The sequence below is a fragment of the Gopherus flavomarginatus genome, chromosome 8 (assembly GCF_025201925.1).
Source record: "Gopherus flavomarginatus isolate rGopFla2 chromosome 8, rGopFla2.mat.asm, whole genome shotgun sequence".
In the NCBI taxonomy this organism is placed as follows: Eukaryota; Metazoa; Chordata; order Testudines; family Testudinidae; genus Gopherus; species Gopherus flavomarginatus.
Genome location: NC_066624.1, coordinates 20069323 through 20093072, shown reverse-complemented (window position 1 = coordinate 20093072; position 23750 = coordinate 20069323). Strand labels below are relative to the sequence as shown.

The 23750-nt window shown below is 41.1% G+C and overlaps 1 protein-coding gene and 1 non-coding gene across 2 annotated transcripts; both read right to left on the bottom strand.

Annotated features, from left to right (window-relative positions):
• Nucleotides 1-1052: 1052 nt before the first annotated feature.
• MAGT1 (magnesium transporter 1) lies at nt 1053-21498 on the bottom strand. Its single transcript, XM_050964686.1, has 10 exons — nt 21319-21498; nt 20090-20259; nt 18585-18702; nt 16560-16700; nt 15887-16027; nt 14327-14416; nt 10325-10388; nt 7439-7513; nt 4352-4442; nt 1053-2937 (listed from the first exon to the last, which is right to left on the bottom strand). Exons 1-10 carry the CDS (start codon nt 21496-21498, stop codon nt 2922-2924), a joined length of 1086 nt encoding a protein of 361 aa, XP_050820643.1. The 3' UTR covers nt 1053-2921.
• A 1858-nt stretch (nt 21499-23356) lies between these two features.
• TRNAL-CAA (transfer RNA leucine (anticodon CAA)) lies at nt 23357-23474 on the bottom strand. The gene is made up of 2 exons: nt 23437-23474; nt 23357-23402 (listed from the first exon to the last, which is right to left on the bottom strand). It is a non-coding gene; the product is annotated as a tRNA-Leu (tRNA).
• Nucleotides 23475-23750: the final 276 nt, after the last annotated feature.

The following is a 23750-nucleotide window of genomic DNA, read 5'->3' as shown; positions in this document are numbered from 1 at the left end:
TTCTACAGAGTAGGTATTTCAACCCTGACTGTTAGATCCATAAGCAGATCTCCTCGGCACAAGACAGGGACCTTACAGGTCTTTATTAGAACACTTACTCTTTTTTTGCTCTATTTTAATTCACCTTGCCTTCAAGTCTATGTGTTGTATTTACAGTCTTGGTAGAGAAGACAGAGAAATGTTTTATTTCTCACACCATTATCCCCATTTTATAAGTGAGACACTCAGCCACAGAAATTAAGTGGCTTGCTAAAAGTCACAAAGCAGGAGAATCTAGATATCTTCACTTAAAGTCCACTATCTTAACCATAAATGCCAGCCTTCCTCTCTACCCACTAAAATGGTCTGGTTCACAGGTTTCCTGCAACTGCCTGAAAGCTAATCAGTCATATAACTATGTTCTCCTCTGAAGGGCCTATAAAAATGTACTTCATGTATTCAAAACTAGTACTAGAAACAAGCCTAATAACAGTTAAAGCAACAAAGATTTTACCTTCTCAGAAACAGAGTCCTAAGTGGCTACGGTTGGATAGTTTAGATATCATGACTCTAGGTTCCCAACAGTTGAAGTTCAGCAAGCTTGAAAATATCTAATGGCAGCATTCTTGAACTATTGATGAAAAAGCAACAGCTGAAACAATTAATAATTGCACTGCAAACATTTTCAAAGTTCCAGCACTCAGTGCTAGCTTGCTTCTTCCTATACAAAATGCCATACTGGATAAGACCAGTAGTCCATCTAGCCCAATATCTTCTCTCAGGACAGTGGCCAAATGCATCAGAGGGAATGTACAAGAAAATCCATAAGACCAAGATAGGAGAAAACTAGTCTTCTGGCTAGGAAATTTGAACACTGTCATATTTTGGGACTATATTTTCTGTCCTAGTTCAGTAGACCCCAGACAGTTTATCTAGTCATACTGCTGACAAAAAGTCTATTAGGTCAATGTACTAGAGTGAGAAAAATTAACTTCATTTTCAAAAAGAATCACAATTTTCTATTTTATTAATAGAATATTTTATAATGTATGTTTAAATTTCAGACACAAGAATAAGGATCAGACTGTAAAACATTTTATTGAAAGTTGTCCAAAATCCAATCATGTGATTATCTGTGCCACTAAGGCTCATCATTCTGAGCTGTACAAAAACATATCTTAATATTTAAATTGAACCATTACCAAAAGACTAGATTAGTGTAGTTAAGGCACTTGAGATGTAACTTAATGTAGCAAACTTGCATAACAGTAACATTCTAGTTTGAATGAAGTAGTTATTTCTCATCTACTCTTCAGTCTAAAGAAAACTTCCATATCCCTTTCCCCTTTGGGAGAGGAAAGAGGACAGGAGGTGAGAAATTACCTATTTATAACATCCTCCATGACAAACTACCTCCAAGCATTTGTCCTGCCCTGCAGCAGGTAGAACTATCTAGTCAAGCTGCAAGAGTTCTCACTAGTACAGGTGCTGGAATTCCTAGTCATGTCCCATTCTTAAGACTATTTGGGCTGAGGCACAAGAAGTGAAGTCTCCTCCTTCTTAGGGATGGAATAGAGAAGAAACTGTCTCAGGGGCACACTATGCTTGTTAGCGGAAATAAGAGCAGAAAATAAAGCAGAAAGGGCTACTATAAGACTAAGAAAATCTCCACTGGGATAATAATGTTTATCCTAGGATCATACCTGTATCCCCCAACCCAATCTCTCTAATAAGTGAGGCTGAAGGAAACTAGAACAAGTTAACGGAGGTGGCAAGTCACAGTTCCACGTGATAATGACTGAAAGTGCTGGTATGTCTTCTGGTTTGGCAGGATTCTGAGAATATTTTTAAACCACACTTAGGATCCCTCTGCTTTATCAGCTGAAACTGGCTCCTTTGGGCTATTTTTCAGATTAGTTTTTCACAATCAACTACTTAAAAGGAAGAAAAGGCTAAGAACATTCCTGACCTTGGGCTATGTAAACTGGACTCACGGTGCCAGCATTTATTGCGTAGAGGGGAGTTTCTGTGTTAGGCAGTCAAAGAGAGTCCTCACTGGCCAATTAGTAACAGGGCAATGTGTTCAGAGGGGAAGTGGGGATTTCTCAGACCTAATAGACAGCTGAGGCTAGCAGAGACTGCAAACAAACTGTGGTCATTTTATTAAAAAAATAGCAGTGTCTTTTTGATGATGGGGAGTGTTGAGCATTGAAGGGAAAAAAAATCAATATTAAACCACTCTAGATAACTTAATTCAAGATTCTACATGCATTCACCAGTGCTATATGTTGATTACCCACACAGAGTAAGGGGAACTTATCAGTTGCACTGCACTGCAATTAAATACAAAAGATTCCAGATGAGGAACTGTAAGATCTGTACATTCGCCACTAGAGGCTGGAGAGTGTTCCAGAAAAGAGGAAGAGGTTTCTAGGTACATGCTGAATTTGGCCCCCTCATTCATGACCCAGGCATCAGAGTTATGAAAAAAGGTAAAGGAAAAATGCCAGCGAGAGCAGCAATGGGTAGACAGGAAAGAGAATGCAATTAAAAAAAAAACAAAACACCCCCCACAGACCTTTGAGGGGGCAGGAAAAATGAGGCAAACAAATTATCAAACTGAATGTAAGTACTGTTTCTAGTTATTTCAAAGAAACACTAGTAGTTCATATTCTAAGTTTTGAAATCCACTAGGTTTAAAGTAAAATGGTTTAACATGATGTAAAGCTTATGAAAAAAGACTGAATCTTAATACTCCATGTGACTTTCAGAGCATACTGCTTGTCATATTAAGGCACTACACATTTTCTTTGGTTCAGTGTTTAACTATCTCATTCGCTTTAAAGAGAGGTAGCATGAACCATACGCATTTAGCTCTTCAGTTCCATTACACGCAATTTCAGAGTTGACACCCTTCAAATGCTCCCAGCCTGTGGAATCCTTTAACTCATCAGGAAACTGCAACAAAACACAGGATATTTTTTTTTAAAAAGCACTGAATCAAAGAAAGAAATATTCCATTTAGTTCTCTAGACATTTTCATTCAGAATGATTAGGGGCATATGAGAGACCGTAACATGACATGAACTGGGTATGGTACAGCTGAGGTGGAAGTAGCTGGGGAGAAGTCCCTTTACAGCAAGTCCTGCAGTAATTCATATGTTAAGTTGACTGGCTCTGGAGGGAACCACATCCATCCCTTCTGGGCTATAAAGTTGATTAACATACAAAGCTCATTGATGGTAGCAGAATTAAAAGCTGAAAATGTGGGGGTTCTGACAGTCTCCTTCCATATCAGTCACAAGAAAGAGCATTGATCGAACTCTGTCCATTGCTCTGGAAGCACGCCCTCATTAGTTCCAAAACACTCTATGGGTTTTAATAGAATTTTTTTTGAAAGAACGATTGCCCTGCCCTGGCAGCGAGATGAAAATATCAGCCTACAGAAGCAAGGGCAAATCATAAACTAGCAACAGAAGAGGAGGTCAATGGGAGCTGGCTTCCTAACTCCCATCTGTACCTTTAAAATTTTTCCCTCCAAAAGGATAAAACAGTTACAAATCAAAACCTGGTGTTATATAGAGTCCTACTGATTAGGACTTCAGCCCCTCAAAAAGTGTACTAGATGCTCCATATAACAAATGCAGAGACACAGACAGATTTGAAGATCTAAGCCCAAGAAATTTAGAACTCCAGGTAGACTTTGGGTTCCAAATTCCTTAAGCAGCTTTGGAAAAAAGCTCATCTCTAATGAGGGAACAATTAAGAAAGAGGTGATTTGGAAAAAAAAAATCTAGGAAAAAAGCTTTAAGGTCATCAAATGCTTCACTCCTATTACCGAATTTATGGCGAGTAATGACATGTGGCATGAAAAATGTTTAATACTAAGTGATCTTTGGGTTCTTACTTACTCCATACCTGTTAGAATATAAAAAGTACCATAGCACTTTTTCTTTTGTTTTTAATAGGATAGAGGAAATAGTGACTGTAACTGTTGACCACAAAAGTTTCTGGTCATTACTGCAATCAACTAGCTTTTATGCCTCCTGAAAAGCATTTTCAGGAAAACTTGTTTACCATTTTTCTTCTGAAGTGGATTTCAGGCAAAGCAGTGTTTTTTATAGTCACCCACTTTTGTCAAAAAACTATTGGGAAGGGAAACCCCAATCAAAATGAATGTAAGGTAACAGTTTATTCATTTTTAGTTACATTGTAAACCGTGCAAGTAGCACCCCATATGGTTATAAAATCTCAATGTTTTAAGCCACTGTACCTTTATTTACTACAATACTCTGCTCTAATCAATGTAATATAGCTACATCAACACCTATGTATTAAAGCACAACAATTTAAGCAGCAAAAAAAGCCATACCTGTATGGGTAGCCATGGTATTTAGATCTGAAGACAGAGAGCAGCCAGCTGAAGAATAATACCACCAGGCCAACACCAGCTACACACATTACTGTAGATAAGCAACAGAGTGCAGAATAAAATGATCAGACAGATGAGTCCACCCTGAAACCACCACTATGGATAGGGTTTTAAAAATGCTCAACAATAGCTAAATCTCCACCTGCTGCACTCTATGGGAATTTAACTGGATGTCAACAGGAGCAGGATTAGGTGATTGCTGAGTCCCTTTGAAAAATCCCATCCTGCGATGCTGGCAGACCAGGTGCTAGCTCTTGCCAAGGCTTTAGGCCTCAGCCGAGCACTGACAAATTCACTGCTGGAAACCAGTCTGTTTTCTCCTGTGTGTTAGTATGGTTAAGATGGGTATTGAACTTACAATCAGGTGTTTAGACTTTATGAAATGCTTGTAAATCGCTGAATGTATTAATCTCACTTATATCTTTATCACGCGCTATTAGGTAATATTTAAGCTTTTGCTTTGCAACTGTAAAAAAATGTATCCTCTGAAACTGAGCCCAGTCAGGAGGAATTGTCTCCTGTCCATCAAGAGGGCCCATCAAAACTAAATGGGCCATTGTGGGATATCACAATACAAAGACTTTGGCTATGTCTACACAGCGCACCTTACAACGGAGCGACTGTGCCGCTGCAGCCGTGCTGGCGTAAGGTGCGCTGTGGCCGCTCTTTATCTCCCAGCGACAATATAAAACCACCCCCAATGAGGGGCGGTAGCTCTGTCAACAGGAGTGTGGCTCCCGACGACAAATTTGTTGCTAAAATTTGTGGTTCAGTGGGGGGGGAGGAAGAGGGTGTTGGCTGTTTTTTCACACCCTAGTGACAAAAGTTTTAGCGACAAAAGTTCAGTGTAGACATAGCCTTTGTTAATTGCCCCTTCCATCCTTGAAGAGGCTACATGCGAAAGGGCTCGTCCCATCAGCTTGAATTTGGGAAGAAGGAAACACGAATAGCTGAGAAGAAAATTTTTCATCTCTTACTGTTTGGACTCTCACAGGGCCAGAGATATGAAATAGAAGCAGAGATCTGCAGGGTCAACCTGGGTAGTCCTAAAAGACATTCAGAGCTGACAAATTACAACTCTGTCACCTTTTGAAACCATACACTGCAACTCCTTTGTTTATGTGTGTTTGCCTGCTTTCACCTTGTAATAATTCTCTCATTTCTCTTCTTAGTTGATACATCCTTAGATAGTTTACTGTAGGATTGGCTACAAGCATTGTCTTTGGTGTGAGACATAAGGTACAAATTAACTTGGCTCTAGGAGCAACCTGAGTATTTTTTGATCTTTGGTGTATAGCAACCATCTATCACTAAGTCCAGCTCACCTGGTGGCAAGATAGACTGGAATGCCCAATGTGACTGTAACTCCATGGTAAGACTTATAGTGGTTTAGGAGTTCACGCTTGTTACTGGGTTGGTGAAATCTCATTATAGAACATAAAACCAGTTTGGGGTCTTTGCTCTGCTTCTTGACAGTCTGCCCTGAGGTTGGCACTCATGGTAGTGAGCCACTCCAGACAGTGTGACACACCCTATATTGATAATACAGATCCAGTATAGAAACGTAAGCCCCTCCATCTCTTTTAATTATCAAATACTACATAGCACTTATAAAAGTCCATATAACCCAGAGTGCCGTTTTTTTCTCTCTTGCACCTCACTAGGCTCCTCCAAATGCTTCCGTAGAAACATAAAGTTCACCTCTTTCAGGATGTACTATGCACAACAGGACAATTGGGCAGAAGAAAGCATCTCTCTCTCTCACACATTGTGGAGCAGCAGAATAGGGGAAGGTAATTCCATCCCTAGGTTGGGAAGTAGCAGGGCAAAGGAGACAAAGGCTGGTGTCAATAACTCCCTGCTTCCATCCAAAGGGCCGAGTCTGCAGGGGGAGTTTGAGCAGAATTAACTGTTGCAGATAAATGAGAGGAGCTAGTGCACAGCCAGAAAAGAGTTCTTGCACATTATAATATAGAAGGTTGTGGTTGGGTCAGCGTATACTTTTCTGCTGAACCAACCGCCATGAACTGTAGAGAAAGAAACGTGCAAAACACTTCTATAAAACAGACAACACAGCCCATATACAAGCATTTTAAAAAAACTAAAGGTGACAGTGGTCCTTTAAGAAGCAGCCCACAAATAAGTGTTTGAGAACCTCTGTGATAAGCCATAACTACCACAATCTATTGGGTCAATAATCTGTGAACTGACAATAGACTGAAAGAACATTAGTCAGCTGAGTTACACGAACCAAATGTATATAATGTTACTTGAGGTGTACATGCATTATCAGGTACTAAAATAGATCTGTGGAATGTGACAAGGTAAAGGCACAGCAGCGTGTAAAGGATTAGCAGGTCGCTGCCTGTTACATTGCTATTCAGGATGAAGTATACATGGAACGGGAAGGTGAGTCAAAGGAGAAAGCCATATCTTCTCCCCTCCTGGCTGGTTAAAGCAAGGAAAGCCTCTGAGGAAATATTGCCCAGTGTTTTCCAGCTGATTTGCTGTTTCATGATAATTTTGTGCATAATAAACAAACAAATAAACCCTGAGGAAAGGGCTTTTCTTGGATGGTGACTTATCTGGATTTTTAGTTAAAGGCCATCTTATCAGATCAAATATCTATTTGATAACCTGGAGCTACCCTAGTGCTCATCCTTCCATTATGAGTTTAAAAGTTGAGCTTTTATTTTTTAGTAGTCTTTCACAGAGAAACGAGACAATTGTTCAATACTATCCTGCTTCTCTCCTCTGTGTTCCAAGTCCGCTCCAACAATTGTCTGAATAAAAGATGGAATGTGAAATAACTTTTAATTTTATTGTTTTGCTAGATTTCAACACTGAAGGAGGAATTAAATGCAGAGAATCTAAACCCCTTGGGGGAAAAAAAACAAAAACGAGCTAATAAGAGTGCCAGCACTGCAGTAAACCATCACACCGGAAACATTTCCTGAATGCATCTTTCTTTGATGGAGATTCAATTAAGCAACAAAATGCACTGCTTGGATTAAAAGTATTACTTACTTTTTCTTTTCCCCACATCCATATCAGAGGTAGCAGCTTCATGCAGGAGTACCATTCCTAAAGTAACACCACCATCTGCAAAAACTGTTTAAGGCTAAACTGACAGAGACACTATGTATTTTATTTTTAAATTTAATAAATCCATTCAATCATAATCACATATGTGGCACATACAAAACTTATTCGAAAGATTAAAGACTCCCCAACCAAGATAGACATGGTAGAAAAATTACAACTAACATGCAGTAATGGTAATATTATTCCAGGAAACACAGAAGAGCAAAAACCAGGAAAATGTCAGGGATCTGTTTAAATGCAGTAGCTACAAATCCTAATTAGACTAAGCAAGCTTGGGGGGGGGCGGGAAAAATCACACTTTTCCTCAGAAAGAGGGAGGTATGAATTAAGACCTTGCCTCTAATTCATATTGGTCTACCTTGTTCACCTTCCCATTCCTGATGAGAAGTGATTCTCAAAAGCTTGTCCATGTTATTTTAAACTTCTGTTGGCCTAACAAGATGATAGTTAATATATTTCTCAGTTTTTGTTTAATTTGACAGATACCAGGCACAAACAGCAAAGTCTGGACTTTTCTGTTTTTCAGTTTGAACTATTATTCACCAATAAAGACTTGCTAAAATTAAGGTCAGAATTTATAAGCTCGTTATGCTGTATTTGACCATAAGGAAATCTGACACAGTGAAACTCTATACGCAACAAAACAGAATGGAAGCCCTACATAGTTTAATTGCATTGCAATATGTACATTTCAGACCTAATCCTGCTTCCACTGAAAAAGAAAGGGTTTTTATCATTGACTTCAATGGAAGCAATATAGATCCTTAGATTCCTGTTGAAATGACTCTTCAGTTAGTGAAGCTACATGAAAAAAATTACAATTATTAAATGATTCTACCAAATTGTGCCCGTTTTGAAGAACTTTAACGATTAGAAAATTTGGTAGGGGGACTGGAGACACACAGACACACAAAATGGAAGCACTTTAAAGCCCAATTTGTTTTAACATTTTGTCATTGCAATCTGCTTGACAACTCTTGATAGGTGGAATTTGACTAGATTCAGAACCAACAGAAGAGAGTAATAATAGGTAAAAAAGGAAAGAAAAAAATTCCCTCTGTCCCAAACTGGTCTTTATGGCAACACTTTTGCCTAAAAAAAACCTCTCTCTCATGCTGTTCAACAAATGCACTGAAATTTGGAAACCCTTTCAAAACACGGAGTCACAAAACTCTATCACCAACTTAAAACAATCAGAATAAATCAAAAGTGCAGTGAAAGAAAACGAAGATTCCTGGTGCTTTGTATCAAACTTAACATTAATTTCTTCATTCACCTGAACTGACAAGTTATATTGTGGCTACACTGTATTGTGGCTACACTGTAATACTGTAAAGAGACAAAAGACTAAGCCTGTCATTTACTGAAATAACAAGACACTCGGGGGGAGGAGGGATAATTCACAGAAGACCCATTTTGGAGCCTGATGAAACTGGATACCGGCTGAGAATTACAAGGTCAACTGTAGTTTTTGTTTTTAAACTAAGAATGTGAAACAATGAGAAAGTTGATATAAAACTTAAAATCGCATTATTTATATAATGTGTACCTCCAAAATGCTTAGCAGAATTAAACAATAAAATGGAAAGGAATTGGTGGTAGGTGGGTTGAAAATGCAGTCTACTTTTTTTTTTGTACTAGATCTTGAAATGATTCAGTAGATGTGGAGCCAGTGCACTGGCTTGATGTTATTATGGTACATTTTCTGCTCTTTGTACTTCAAAAATGCAGGCAGGGGTATCTGAAGAGCGGGGACTTTGAGGCTGTAGAGAAGGTTGTTGCTATAGAAAAGGTGAGGAGACAAATCACGTGGACAAAGATTTCAGTAAGGAGATAAGGTAGTGGCATACAGAAGTGATGTGGAGGTAGGAATTGGTGGATTTACAGAAACACAAAAGATCCTTGAGGAGGAAAGTTCAGAAACAAGGACAACTAAGGTTACCAACAGTGGAAGGAAAAAAGTTGCACATCTGAGCTGAGGAAAAATAGAGAGAGAAGTTGAATTGGAAGATATTGAATTGGAAGAAAAACTTAGGTGAAGGCAGTGGTGACAAAGCTGTAACTTTACTCTGTCAAGACAGGAAAACAAAAGGTGTGAAACAATAGCATAATAGCTAAGGTTAAGATAATAATAGGATAACTTAGTTCATGGGCCACTGCACACTTCTAAGCATCTATGGGATTCCATTGGAGAGGAAGTCTTAGTACAGAGGAAAGAATCCACCAACAGAGAGAGAAAGAATGATGAGTTCTGCTTCCACCTACCTATTGCCAGACACCAATACAGGCTGTCTCAAAGAATGCAGTGGTCCACGGCTTCATTTAAGGGCATACTGAGTCCCAGGAGAAAGAGAAGAGAAGGGCTCTTCTAGTCAGGGCTGGCTCCAGGCACCAGCAAAGGAAGAAGGTGTTTGGGGCGGCCAATGGAAAGGAGCGGCACATCCGGGTCTTCGGCGGCAATTTGGCAGCAGGTCCCTCACTCCCTCTTGGAGGGAAGGACCCACTGCCGAATTGCCGCCAAGGAATGAAGCGGCGCGTTAGAGCTGCTGCTGAAGTGCCACTGATCATGGCTTCTTTTTTTTTTTTTTTTGGGAGGGCGGGGAACTTCGCTACTTGGGGTGGCAAAAAAGCTGGAGCCGGCCGTGACGACAGTAACCTAATCCTGTTGAACTGACAGATTGTGGGCATAAGGAAATGTTGGCTGTCGGCATATTATAAAGGCACTACTCCCGTAGTGAAGGGAAAAGGTATAGGCTTGGCAGAAAATTAAATTGCCATCAGATGTGTATATTTTATTATAAAGGATACTAAACAGTAGAACAATGTGTGTTTCAGCCACAAATTGGGCTTGGCTGCTTCCATGGATATAGTTCTGTAAAAGACAAAATTCAATTAAGAAAGAAACTTCGGAGTTTAAAGTAATTAGTAATGGATATAAAACCTGGGGCTATATCCTGTGTTCTCTATCTCAGGAACAGAGCACAGGAGAGGTGTCCCAGGAGCAGCAGGGACAAAAGTGGTGTTATGCAACCTTTGCACCATCCAGATATTGGGCTGCTGCAGGGCCAAAACCATCTTTCAAGTGTATGGTAGAGCATAGCTCCAGGGCTCTTTGAACCTACAGAAGTGCTACCTGGCCTGCCCTGCTGCCTAGATTCCCTTTAGTGCAGTGCAGAGTACTACAAACATGCCTTCTCCTGCCCTTGCCCCCCACCACCCTCCACTGCCACTTCCCCAATTAGTTCTCTTCCTCTCCCTGTTTTCTGGGTAATGTGAAGATGAGTTGCGTGAACTCACATACATCACAACCCTATGTGATGAGAATTCTCCTCCAGCACCTTGTGGACCCTATATGTTGGGCCCCAGAATGAAGCACTTAAGGTCTTCCCAGGATAAAAAGGGGAAATAAAGAAACCAAAAGAAAGTTACAAATGGGAAAAGTTAAGAACAGAATGAAGAATAAAGCTCAAGTCTAAACCAATTTTTTTTTTTATGATATTGAAAAAAAAATATCTGCCACATGTGCCCTTGAGAAAGAGATAAACAGAAAGCAATAGCAAAACACAGGAAATGCTGGTAAGAAAAACATTAAAAGTGAAAATTATTTTCACTCAATGTAGCTTAGACAAACTATTCAGCATGGCTGGTTTGTTTTTAAAAGTTTGCAAACTGAATAAGTTAACAAACAAACAGTTTAGACTATATGGAGAATAAAATTTTACTGCCAGTCAGTTACATTTGGAAGCTTTGTGTATGTGGGGTTATGTTAGATCCCAGCACAACAACATTTTTGACAGCAGCTCAGCAATGCTTTGTAACACTCAGAGAATTAAAAATGAATGTGGTTGGAAAGCGTATGTGTCTGTCTAGGTAAAGATCAAGATATGCTGCAGGAATATTTTCACGTTTTACTCACAGGTTAATTGAAAGATTTTTGAAGCAGCATTCATTTCAGTGTCTATATCTGGGGCACAGGCATCTCAAGAGATGTCGTAGGCCCAGTACAACTGAGAAGCACTTGGGGTGCATCTTGCCTATCTGACATGCAAGGCAGAAGTGAAGAGGACAAGACAAGCTAATGTAACTTTTTATTAAGTCATAAGGATTAAATTCTTATAAAATTCAATAAAACATCAAAGAGAACAAAAGCATGTCTGAATACATACAAATAGAAATAATGGTTTTACATACTAGTTACTGGGTATGTGGGGGAGGCAAGGAGAGAAGAGCTGTTGTACATGTTAAAAAAAACAGGAAGGCCAGGTTCTGGGAGGCAATAAAACTGTTTAACACAGAGAACCTGAAAGCAGCAGAAGAAAGCTGCTTAAAAGTCCAACTGCTGTCACATCTCCCACTACCAAGAGATGTTTTAGATTCATTTTTTAAGACGTATGTATGGAAGTGACAGAGTAGAGCAGCGGAGGGCATATGACAGATGGAATTAAAATGTATGGCGTTGAGACAAAAGAGAAGGGCTTGAGATAAAGTCGATTAAAAAAAGCCAATTTGGTTAAAATAATGTACTCCCACAGTCTAAGCAGAGTGCAACTGTTGCGCTTCCTCTAAAATAGATTAGTAACAAGAATATATTCTGGAAGAAAGTGGTTAGCAAAATATCTATAAAACATAATTTCAAGTTTGGAAGTAGAAAATAGAACAGGTATCATTTCTGACTCACCAAACATGTAACACGATAATTGGTACTTATCTACCCTAAACAGCAATGGGCTCCCAAAATCCTAAGGACCGGTTCCCTACCAGGTCCTCGGCAGTTCGGCAGCAGCGGGGGTCTTCACTCGGTCTAGGTTTTCAGCAGCAGGTCCTTCACCCAGAGCAAGTGAAGGACCCGCTGCCAAAGTGACCCCGAAGACCTGGTATGGAACCGTGTGGTAAGTACAAGCCCCACATGCCTGTCTCCCCCATACCACCCACCCATCTGACCCCAACCCATGTTCTGCCCCCAACTGCCCCCCTCAGAACCTGCAACCCACCACCCCCTCCCAAGACCCCCCCACCCTAACTGCCCCTCAGGACCCCACCCCCTACCCAACTCACCCCACTCCCTGTCCCCTGACTGCCCCAACTCCATCCACCACCACCCCGACAGACTCCCGGGACTCCCATGTCTACCCAATCCCCCCATTCCCCATCCCCTGACACCCCCCCATAACCTCCACCCCTTCCAACCGCTCCCTATCCCTTAACCAACCTCTCCTCCCAGCCCTGGCTGGCCCCCTTACCATGCTGCTCTCTAAGGATGTTGTGCAGCTGCTGGAGCTTGCAGCCCCACCCCTTACCCAGAGGTGAAAGTAAGCCGGTGCGTCAAACCGGGGTGGCCTGGCTTCCCTAAGGGGCAATTTAAAGGGCTTGGGGCTCCCAGCAGGGAGTAAGCAAGCCGGTGGGCCAGACCGGGCAGCGCAGCCGCAGCATATTCCAGTGGGCTGGGCCGGGCGGCATGGCCGCAGATTGCTCCGGCAGGCCTGTGATGCGGCCACAGCCTGCTCTAGGGGCAGGGCCAAGCGGCACGGCTGCAGCCTGCCAGCCCTGGAGCTGCAGCTGCTTTGGAGGCTGGGGGGAGAGCAGCATGGCCAGAAGCAAAGAGACTCTGGCCCTGCCTCTTCCCTGCTGGCTGTGCTGCCTCTCCTTGCTCCCTCTGTTGGGAGGAGGGGCTGTGTCCCACCTCTCCCTCTCTATACCCAAAAAATTCAGCTTATGAACAAGTATATATGGTAATTCTTTTTTGTATCTTCACTTAGCTTTTGATATGTCTACAGTGACAAACCGAAATCTCCTCTTAAAATGCAGCATACCTGAAACTAAGAAGTCCCTCAGCATTTGAAACAAAATAAAATAAAATAAAATAAATGGAACTATAAACAATGTAGTGCCTTCTTATGAATTGGCTTTCCCTGATCCTGATATAGGGTTCTGTCTAGACCATTCCCTTTTTAGTATTAGCTATTACATGCAATCTAGTCATGAATTAGAGTGAATTATCATATCGAGTTGAACAAGGCATGTCATCTGGCTGGTCAAAATGATCATTCTTAGTCTGATTAGTGACTACATGTCTAGTTTTATTTTTATGTATTTTATTGCACACAAGAGAAACAGCTACAAAAGACAAAACACCTAAAATGAACCAGACATTAAGCAGCCTTTGTTCTTGGGTCATAGGGCTAATACCACCATTCTTGTGGCACTGACGCTAAATTATAAGGCACTACAGCAAATAGCAGTCTGGTTGTAATGAAATTCAAACCAATTAGTATATACTGTCACATTTACTCTAAGTACTAACAACTATGTAGTAAACTTGATTGGCAAATCCTGACTTCATTGCTTTGTGATAACATCCAAAATATTAATCACAATCCATGGATTTAGAGGGACCCACATTTGGTCCTATCATTCTTTTGGCTAAGGAGGAGGAGGAGGAGGAAACATGACCTCCATAATACGAAGGTCATGTTTCCTCCTCCTTCTTAGCCAAAAAGAGTGATAGGATCAGATGTGGGTCCCTCTAAATCCATGCTGGAGCCCTGAGGAGCTCTCTGTTCACACATTTTACTCTCAAGGCCATTCTTTCATGATTCCTATACTTCTGGCAAAATACAGATAGGTATTCCTTCTAAGCCAGTTAATACAACTCCTCAGATTTGCCCACTGACTGCTCTAGAGCTCCTTCCATAGCATTCCTACTCTTGCTGACTCAGGAAGTGAGAAGTCAGAAACAAAACTTGCATCCTGGATTTTGTGTTTTTTTAACACGGATCTTTTCACTGTAATCCTACAAAGATAAAGACTTACCACTTGTCCTGTATGGGGATTCTTATGAGCATATGGTGGCCCTCTGATATGGTTCCACATTTGGCCTGATGTCATTGCTAGCACAAAACACTAGAAAGGAAGAAAGGAACAACATAAGACAAATTAGTATGGACCTCATACGTGTCTCTGTTCCGTTTGCAATTCACTTCACCCCAGAATGTACAGATGTTGCCTTATACTATGCATAGCATAGCATCTATTATTAATTGATAATGTTTTCTCACAGTTTGAGCTGAAAAGCTTGCAATCAAGTACTACTATCAGACAACCAAGAAGGAAAGCTACATGAACCTCATCTTCACTTTAACCAATGGTATGGGCTTTTCCTTCCAGAAGTCATGTCTTTCCAAAATCACCCTCACTTAAACCTGAAAGTCTGTGGCACAACTAACCCTTTATGTAAAATATTAATACTGTAGTAATATAATCTGCATTACACTGAACTCTTGATCCCAGTACTTCTGGATTTTGCCATTACAATCAAAAGACTCTTTACAGCGTTCTACATTCTAGCCAAGATGTCCTCTCTTCTTAGAGGAACAATAAGCTCACATTTCAAGGAACACTGGATTTTCCAAACTAGATCAGACCACTGTCCCATCAAGTCTGGTATCAACTAATAGCAAATAAAACCACATCAAAGCCACATAACAGGAAAAAGATTCTTTCCGATTTTCTGAATGCTATCAACATATGTCCTAACATATAACATTTGACTGACTGTATCTTGAATAACTTCAAACACTGTTGGTCATAAAATTATTCAGCCCTTTTTATAAATCCATCACCTATTCCAATACTTAGGACTTTGAGCTGAAATTCCAGAGGCCAAATAGCAAATGTTTGAGTCTAAAGTAGGGGTCGGCAACCTTTTGGAAGTGGTGTGCCAAGTCTTCATTTATTCACTCTAAGTTAAGGTTTCACGTACCGGTAATACATTTTAATGTTTTTAGAAGGGCTCTTTCTATAAGGTCTATAATATATAACTAAACTATTGTCGTATATAAAGTAAATAAAGTTTTAAAATGTTTAAACAGCTTCATTTAAAATTAAATTAAAATGCAGAGCCCCCCAGACCGGTGGCCAGGACCCGGGCAGTGTGAGTGCCATTGAAAATCAGCTCACTTGCCACCTTCAGCAAACATGCCATAGGTTGCCTAACCTTGGTCTAAAGCCTGTATTTTAATATCCTGAAAAATGAGTTTTACTGAAATAGACTAGGGATAATCAGTTCCTAAGTATAAACTGGGTAAAAAACTCATTTTAAATAAAATTCACAATAATAATGAGTGTGGAGGGATGTGGCATGTGGACTGGCCTCATCTGTTTGGTTTCAAATGCTCTCCTAAATTGCTCATGTTCAGCTTACACTGAGGTCAGTGGGAGAATCTGGTTTATAATAAACCCAGCTGAAGGAAAAAGGTTATTTATTTCACCACGCAAGAGAGGTAACAAAGCAAATGCAATATTTCCTTCCCTTTAAATTCCATCTGGATCAAGTTGAAACAGGGAGAGGTTAAAAAAAGTAATTTTGCTTACCAAAGCAGCAAAAGCCCAGCCAGTTTTGTTATAGAGAAAATCCAGGTTGCTTCTCCGTAAGTACACAAGGCCACCAATGACTGCCAGCAGCAGACCCAACATCAAGGGACCAGCATAATTTGGAGGTCTTATCACTCGAATCTATGGAAGCACAAAAGGTTATGTTAAAAAAATTATTTTCTTAAAAAAACATGAATATGGAGAAATAAAACCATATCAGCGTACAAAACACACCAACTTCATATTTCTTTAATAATTTTAACTATAGTTCAGAAATTAATACTTTTTCTCTTTTGTTTCAATAACACATACTATGGAGCAAAATCTGTTAGGCCCTATTTAATATTCTGCCTGTGATAATAATAAAACAGATTTATTTTTATAGAGGTGGATGATGCTTTTACTGGTGGGTGAACCCACATAAGTTTGTAAAGTGATTTGGAATCATTCTAGATAGAGAGCATTAAATAAATGTAAAATATTATAATGTGGCATGTAAAAAAAGCTACCTGTTTTTAAAAGATACTTCATCTATAAAGCTCAGCTAGACATAGCAGGGCTTTGAGTAGCCAATTAGAATATTTTTCCTTAACCATATTGTACATCTGGCAAACAGACTCTCCACAGCTAGATTTACATCACAGAAAGGAAATTAAAGTCTATCTGCACTTACATTGACATCAGTCCTATCAGCTATCCAGCGAGCAAGCTGTTCGGCCGCAAAACCTCGCACCTGAAGCTCATATGTGTCACCCCTTTTAGGTTTCCCTTTAGCTGGGAAGTTAATGAAGGTTGGAGCTGAATTCATGTTTAGCTGCATTAAAAAGATTAATAAATAAAAGTAGAAGTGAAGCATCAAGAATTAAGTAATTTAGCCATTTAAACTTTTCTTATTTTTTTGCAAGTTTCTCATTCATATTTTGTCTTGTGGCTTATGCACGTAATTAAACAGAAGGGCTATTCATAAAATAGATCTAATGGGTATTTCAACAAAAAATGGTATAGTAGCTTGAATGCTTTTTTCTTACAAAATGGTCTAGGATATGCAAAAATCCATGACACAAAATTATGTATACAGTACATTAGTCGGGCACATTCTTCTTGGATGCTTCATATCTTCTCTCTTCAGTATCCAGAATGTCCTGAGACACCCACAATTATTTGATATCCAATGCTAGCAATAATGCACATCTCAGAAAGCAGTTTGAGACTGGTTATTCTCCCATTAGGTTTAACACAGCACCATTTAATCAAATATTCTCATGTCTTCAGTACTCACGTCTGTGGTTGGCAAAGAACTCAAAGAAGTCTGAACAGTTAATACGTGCACCTGAAATCTGCTGATATGTGAGATAAAGCTCCTGAGAGTTGTCTATATGGTAAAGTACTATTCTTGCCCTTGCTCATAAAGGAAGGTCTTTGAGTCTTTGTATACAAGTATATCTATAAAGAAATCTATATAGCAATATCTAGATGAAACATGTATTGGCATCAAAAGATAATCACATACATCTTAATGAATATTGATGAGCCTTCTTTTAATGTGTTCTAGCATATTCCTATAGTGAAGCACCTATTTCTGTCATAAAAGACCTGCATAACATTTCCAATAGCAAGGCTTCACCAAGGTTTCATCATGAACCCAAACCTTAGACAGGGTGTGTGAACTTTTCAGTGGCTCTGGACTGAATTTTGCTTTTAGACTGAAACAATCATGGCACTCAAAGCTTGGCAAATCAGCTACAAAATCTGATTTTCCTTTTGAGTTGCTTCAACATGAAACTGAAATCACAGGTTTGTAAAGATCCAACTGTAAATTTCCAAGATCAAGAGCTGATAATTCTCTGAAAACAAATTAACACAAACATAATGCACATTCTGGATCAAGTACTATCCTGAATAATAACTTGTATGATTGAGCTACACAGGTTCCAAGTAACTTGAAAGAATGCAAGGAACATGGCATTTCTAGTTTCTTCTGATGATTTTGCACCTTCTTCAAAAACAGGTTGTGTGTCTTAAGAGACAGACCACAGATTGTTTGCCTATAACTAACAGACTTTTATTTTTAGGAAAAAATGAAGTAAATGGAAATTTTAAAGAGTAATTTACTGTGCATTCCTAGTAACTTGTCACATTTCTGAAAATCAGATGGACATGACAATATTTTCAGTCAGTTAAAAAAAAAATCAGTTTTCTGACTGCTCTTTAAATGGGACACCGAGTTTCTTAAAAATGCCTTTATAAGAAATTAAAAGGTTCTTCCCTCCCTCACCACTTTTAGAGTTAGAAGTCTTTTGAAAGCTGACATAAACATTTAAATCAGTTCCAGTATTTTATAAGTCATTGAAATTCCATTATTACATTGAATGGCGTTACAGGAGTTGGACATAAAAGACCTAATCAGGTCATCCAGTCTATCACTCATGCCTATTCAGTACTGTTCCCTGCATATTATTAGTAGTTTGGCCTATTAGTGCTTCCGTCACATTAGCAAACAAATCTTGCCCATTTCTCATGGACTGGAGGGTTGTTGCAGTTTTAAAAACATCTGTACAATTTTTATTTTGCAGCTGTTTCGTAAGAGATTGGCCAGCATCCCTCATTATGGTAATATTGTACTATATCTTCTGTATTGTAGATTTCTTTATCACTCCCCCCAACTAAAAATCACTTTAAAAAATGGAAAATAGATTACCATCTGAAATACATCTGAGCCTTCATCAAAATCCACCATGGCAAAAAACACCTTATTGGTAAATGCACTTGAGTACCGCCAGGAGTTTGCCAGAATCTGGTATTCTTCATCAGCTTGCCTGAAAAAACATATAGAACCAGATGCTATACTCATGAGAGTATGTCAGAAACAGAGGGACCTGTGAACACACTTCCAGCTCTAACACCTCACTGGAAATAACACATATCCCATCCCCACCAAAACTCTTTTTAAGTTAAGATTTTAAAACTAAGAAGACATGTCATGCTTCACTGCTTATTCATACTGTTTTCAGCACTGGGCACATGGAGTTTCTTGTTTTTAAGATGAGGGACAGATCTTCTGGATTGGTCAAGCTGCACTGGGCCCACAATTGGGAGGCAGGGAATGTGCAAAGCTGATGCTCAAGGCTGTTCTTCATTGTGCACAGCTGCCTATGTTCCAAGGTGCTGTTGCGACAGCTGAGAATCATCAGAACGCAGCAGAATTCAAGGTGTGCCCTCTTCCCCCAGCATGCTGTACATGGAGGTGACCCAGAGATTCCCCCGAATAGCCATTAAAGCCTCCTTCAGTGTCCCTTTATATCTCTGGAGCAATGCAAAGTGCCAGAAGCAGAACCCAGGAGCTGATACAGTATAAATGTAAATCAATACTCTAGATGTGAGCAAAATCTCAAACTGCAAGACTCAACAGGAAACTCTAAAAAAAGTGTTTAGCCATTCACCCAAAAAGATTAAAGTTAACCCTTTCATTGTCCAAAAGCTTCCCTTTTTCCTACTGCACAGCTGCAATTATTGCAGCACAGAGATCAGTACAGTTAATATGACTTTAGATCAGTGGTCCCTAACCTTTTCATCTGGCGGGCACTAGACGAAGGACCATGGTGGCGGTCGAGCATCCGCCAAAATGGTGCTGAATTTCAACGTCGCCGCCTCTGGATGACGTCGTGTGTCGGTGGCAAGCGTCGTCGTCCAGAGGCGTCACTGCCAAAATGATGCCGAAATGCCACCGAATTTTGGCGGATGCTCGACCACTGGCCAGGATGCAGGCGCATTTAGATGCCCCCGCGGGTGCCGCATTGGGGACCCCTGCTTTAGATGATCTGTGTATCTGCATATATAAGAGACTGCATTAGAAAAATACTACTACAGTGCATTGTGTCTTAGTCTCTCCCACTCTGAATGAAACTGCTTAAATTCAAGAAAAAGGTACTGCAAAGTAGGAGGGCAAAACTTTTACCCACTCAGAACATATGGCACGTCTTAGAGTAACCATTAAATTTAAGTATCAGAGGGGTAGACCTGTTAGTCTGGATCTGTAAAAAGTGACATAGAGTCCTGTGGCACCTTACAGACTAACAGATGTAGTCTGACGAAGTGGGTATTCACCCACGAACACTTATGCTCCAATACGTCTGTTAGTCTATAAGGTGCCACAGGACTCTTTGTCATAAATTTAAGTTCTTTAGAATTGAATTAAGTCCATACTTGCACACGGCACATTGTCTGTGAGGCTGAAGAGCAGTGAACATCACAACCACTGAGTAATTTCTTGGTGGTGCCTTTACAAGGCGACGAAACTTGTCTCCGTTCATTCGGATAACGGCTCTTTTGCTGGCCCATTCCATCAGCTGGCTAACTTTTTCAGATAAAACCATCTAAAAAATAAAGACAAAAATGTTTATTTTAAAAACTGGACTGAACATTAAAGAGAGTCTTGTCTTTTGATCATCAGACTGTTAACAGTTCAGAGTATCACATTTCAGCAAGATGACTGAAATCTAAAAGAAGGCAAGACCCACATTATGTGCTCAGGTTGAGAAAGTCCACAGCTCTTTATTATAACAATGTTCAATGGGAGTTCTGAGTGTTCAGTACTTCCAAAAAATCAGGTCAAAAGCCAATGATCAGGCATTAATGTCCCAAGAAAATAGATCCTACTATTGTCCAGTAATGCCTACTGATTTAAATTAAATTATAGATTAGTGTTGGATCACTTCTTGTAACTGAAGAACATTACTCTGGTCAAAAAATAACTGCTCAGTTGCAATGATTTCTCTATTCCTGATACTGTTAATAGGCTCATTCTCTTCAGCTAATCCAGACAAACCCACACACAAGTAGTGCAACCGTTTTCACACATAACAGCACATATCGGCATGTAAACTTGGACACATTTTAGTGACAGCAACTAAGTCAGGGCCACAATTCTTCCCTACCGATGACCACAGATGATCCCTCCTCAGGCAGGGCCCAGCTTCCCACACTGCCCTCCTACCCCATTCCAGGCGATCACAGGCGGGGGCCCGCCTCCCCACGCTGCCCCCCCTCCGAGCGGAGGGCACCCCACGGGCGGGGGCCCGCCTCCCCACGCTGCCCCCCCTCCGAGCGGAGGGCACCCCACGGGCGGGGGCCCGCCTCCCCACGCTGCCCCCCCTCCGGGCGGACGGCACCCCACGGGCGGGGGCCCGCCTCCCCACGCTGCCCCCCCTCCGGGCGGAGGGCACTCCACGGGCGGGGGCCCGCCTCCACACGCTGCCCCCCCTCCGGGCGGAGGGCACTCCACAGGCGGGGGGCCGGCTCCCCAAGGCTGGGCAGCCCAAGGACATGGCCGGGCTCCCCCGGCGGAAGGTAGCCGGGCAGACTATGGCCCCTATAGCTCCGGGCATCCCGGGCTGGTTTCTCCCTCAGCCCAGCTGGCGGCAGAGGGCCCTCACCTCCTTCCTCTTCTGTCCTGCAGCCCAGGGTCCCCCGCAGGCCATCAACACCGCCAAGACTCCCAACATCAGCACTCGCAACGCCGCCATGTCCGCTCCTTCCACCGGCACCCGCCGCCTATTGGCCAGGCCTCTACCCAGGCACTTGCTCACGAACAAGACTGACAAGCTACTTCCCATTCACATCCTTGGCTCAAGCTCGTTTTCTATTGGTCCAATGTCCTCATCCGTCAGCCAATCATAACGAGGCAAGCTGTTGTAGTTCCATTGGTTGTTTGATGAGTTGGGAGGAGTCGGTTCAGAGGGAAAGGAGCGGAACTAGCAGTCGGATGCGGTGTAATAGGGACCGCTGGGTACGGGGAGGAACCTGGCTGGGCTGGGTGTTGGAGTGCGATGAGCTGGGGCAGCAGCGCCGCGGCGGGCAGTTTAATAATTGGAGTAAGGACAGCATTGCAGGCAGGGCACAGGGCAGCATCAGCAACGCAGAGAGGGGTGCCTCGTGGTACCGAGGTGTCCAGTCTTGCTTGCACATTATTTCTAGGTGCTATCTCAGCTGTTAGTTCTCTGGGAGTCTGACCTGCCGCTCGCATGGCACTGATAGTCTTTTTCTGTCCTATCACATTGTAAATGTGAATCTTAATTGGCAGTCCTGGTGAAGCACCTCAGGATTGCATTTTCAGCATTATTCAGGACTAACAAGTACTTTTCAGCTAAAAGTCTGTTTTCCAGATTGCTTTCCTTGACTTCCAATTTTCTGAGCACGAGCCATTACGTCATTGGTTCTCCATTTCCAAGCTTCTTTGCTCCAAGGTTTATGGTGCAACTTGGAACTGTTTGCCCCTGAAATTCTTACTATATTAACTTCTAACCATGTGCTTTAACGTCTACGAAAAGTCAATGAGATCTGAAGGCACCGACCCTCTGAAGGAGGATGGGTCTGTTAATACACAGAAGACAGTTTATACATTTATATTCGGTTAGACACAGGTTAGCGGGAGCAACAAACAGGATGGCTGGATGGTGCTGAAGAAATAGTGCATGCCAGGAGTATTATAATTAGGAAAATAATTTATAGTAGATCCTCAAATACCCAAGCATACCCCTCACATGCAGCTACACAATCCTATATTCCTATTCCGTGGCATTTATTTTAAAGTATCATCTTGATCCGTCAAGTTTTATTTCTTTTATGCTGTCATATTTTGTGCAGATTTGTACCCTCGTGCTGTAACTGGGTTTTCCTAAGAAGACGTTTGCACGCAAGTGGAGCCTCGTTGACTTAAGCAGAGCAGCTTCCCGATCTGTAATCTTGATGGATCATAAAAACTGTCTGGAATATATCAGTATATCTATAAGAAATCAATATCGATAGCATACATAGTTATACACAGAGATTTACGTTATACATACAGGAACACATGTTCTTTCTGTAAAGACAGACACTATCTCATATATCTATATCTATATCTATATTTATATATCAAAGTAGCAATATCAAGAAAAGAGATGGAATGGACTGCCATACGTATATCTTTCTTTGTATGATATAGGTATGGATTTAAATTCTCTTTCTCGAAATATTTATTCTTACTGAGAGATTTTAATTCCGTAACCATTACATATGCAAGAGTTTAGGTGATTTAAGTATTTAAATATGTTCTTTATACTTATTATATGCACCCGTTTGTATAGATATAAACTCTGATATTTCAATCATATAACTACATGTTTAATTTTACTCATATGCACATACATTTGGAAAATCAGACCCACAAGGATTTTACATCAACGATCAAGTTAGATCATTCTTATGAATCAGTTAAGGATATCGCTGAATATATAATGCAAATCCGTGTCTTTATTTAGTACTTTTAATAATGTAAGTCCCTATTTAATGGGCGCCACAATCTATATTTATATGGCGAAAATTTCTGTCTGCGTGAGGTGATCCCTACCCTGCCGTGTGGTAAAACGCTTGAACCAATGCTTATTACAGTTAAACTCGCTGTTTTTCACACACAAACAAGAAAAAAAAATGTGTCAGAAGTGGGATTCGAACCCACGCCTCCATACGGAGACCAGAACACCCAACCCTCGACAGAGGAAGGCACTTTAAACCTTGAGTCTGGCGCCTTAGACCACTCGGCCATCCTGACACTGTTGTGAACAGAGGCAGCTGGGAAATCCTTAGTCTGCACTGCAGAGTCAGCACCAATTGGACTACTCCCCTGATTTTCTAGTTCCCGTGGCAAAAGCCATCACTAACGTAGGAAGTGTGGGGAGCCCGTGGGAGTACCGGGTCCCCAGCTTCCCGGGTACAGGGGTTTCTTCCCATGTGGCTGTAAGAGCCCCTCCACGCAGCGGCGGAAACTACATTTCCTATAATGCCGTGGGGCCGCGCTCAGGAAGAGAATGAAATACATTTCCCACGG

Coding starts and splice junctions, on each gene's coding strand:
- MAGT1 (XM_050964686.1), bottom strand. CDS start 21,498: ATGGGAAGTAGCTTGTCAGTCTTGTTCGTGAGCAAGTGCCTGGGTAGA. Junction 20,260..21,318: donor CAGGACAGAAGAGGAAGGAG/GTGAGGGCCCTC, acceptor TTTATTTTTTAG/ATGGTTTTATCTGAAAAAGT. Junction 7,514..10,324: donor ACACATTGTTCTACTGTTTA/GTATCCTTTATA, acceptor CAGTTTTTGCAG/ATGGTGGTGTTACTTTAGGA.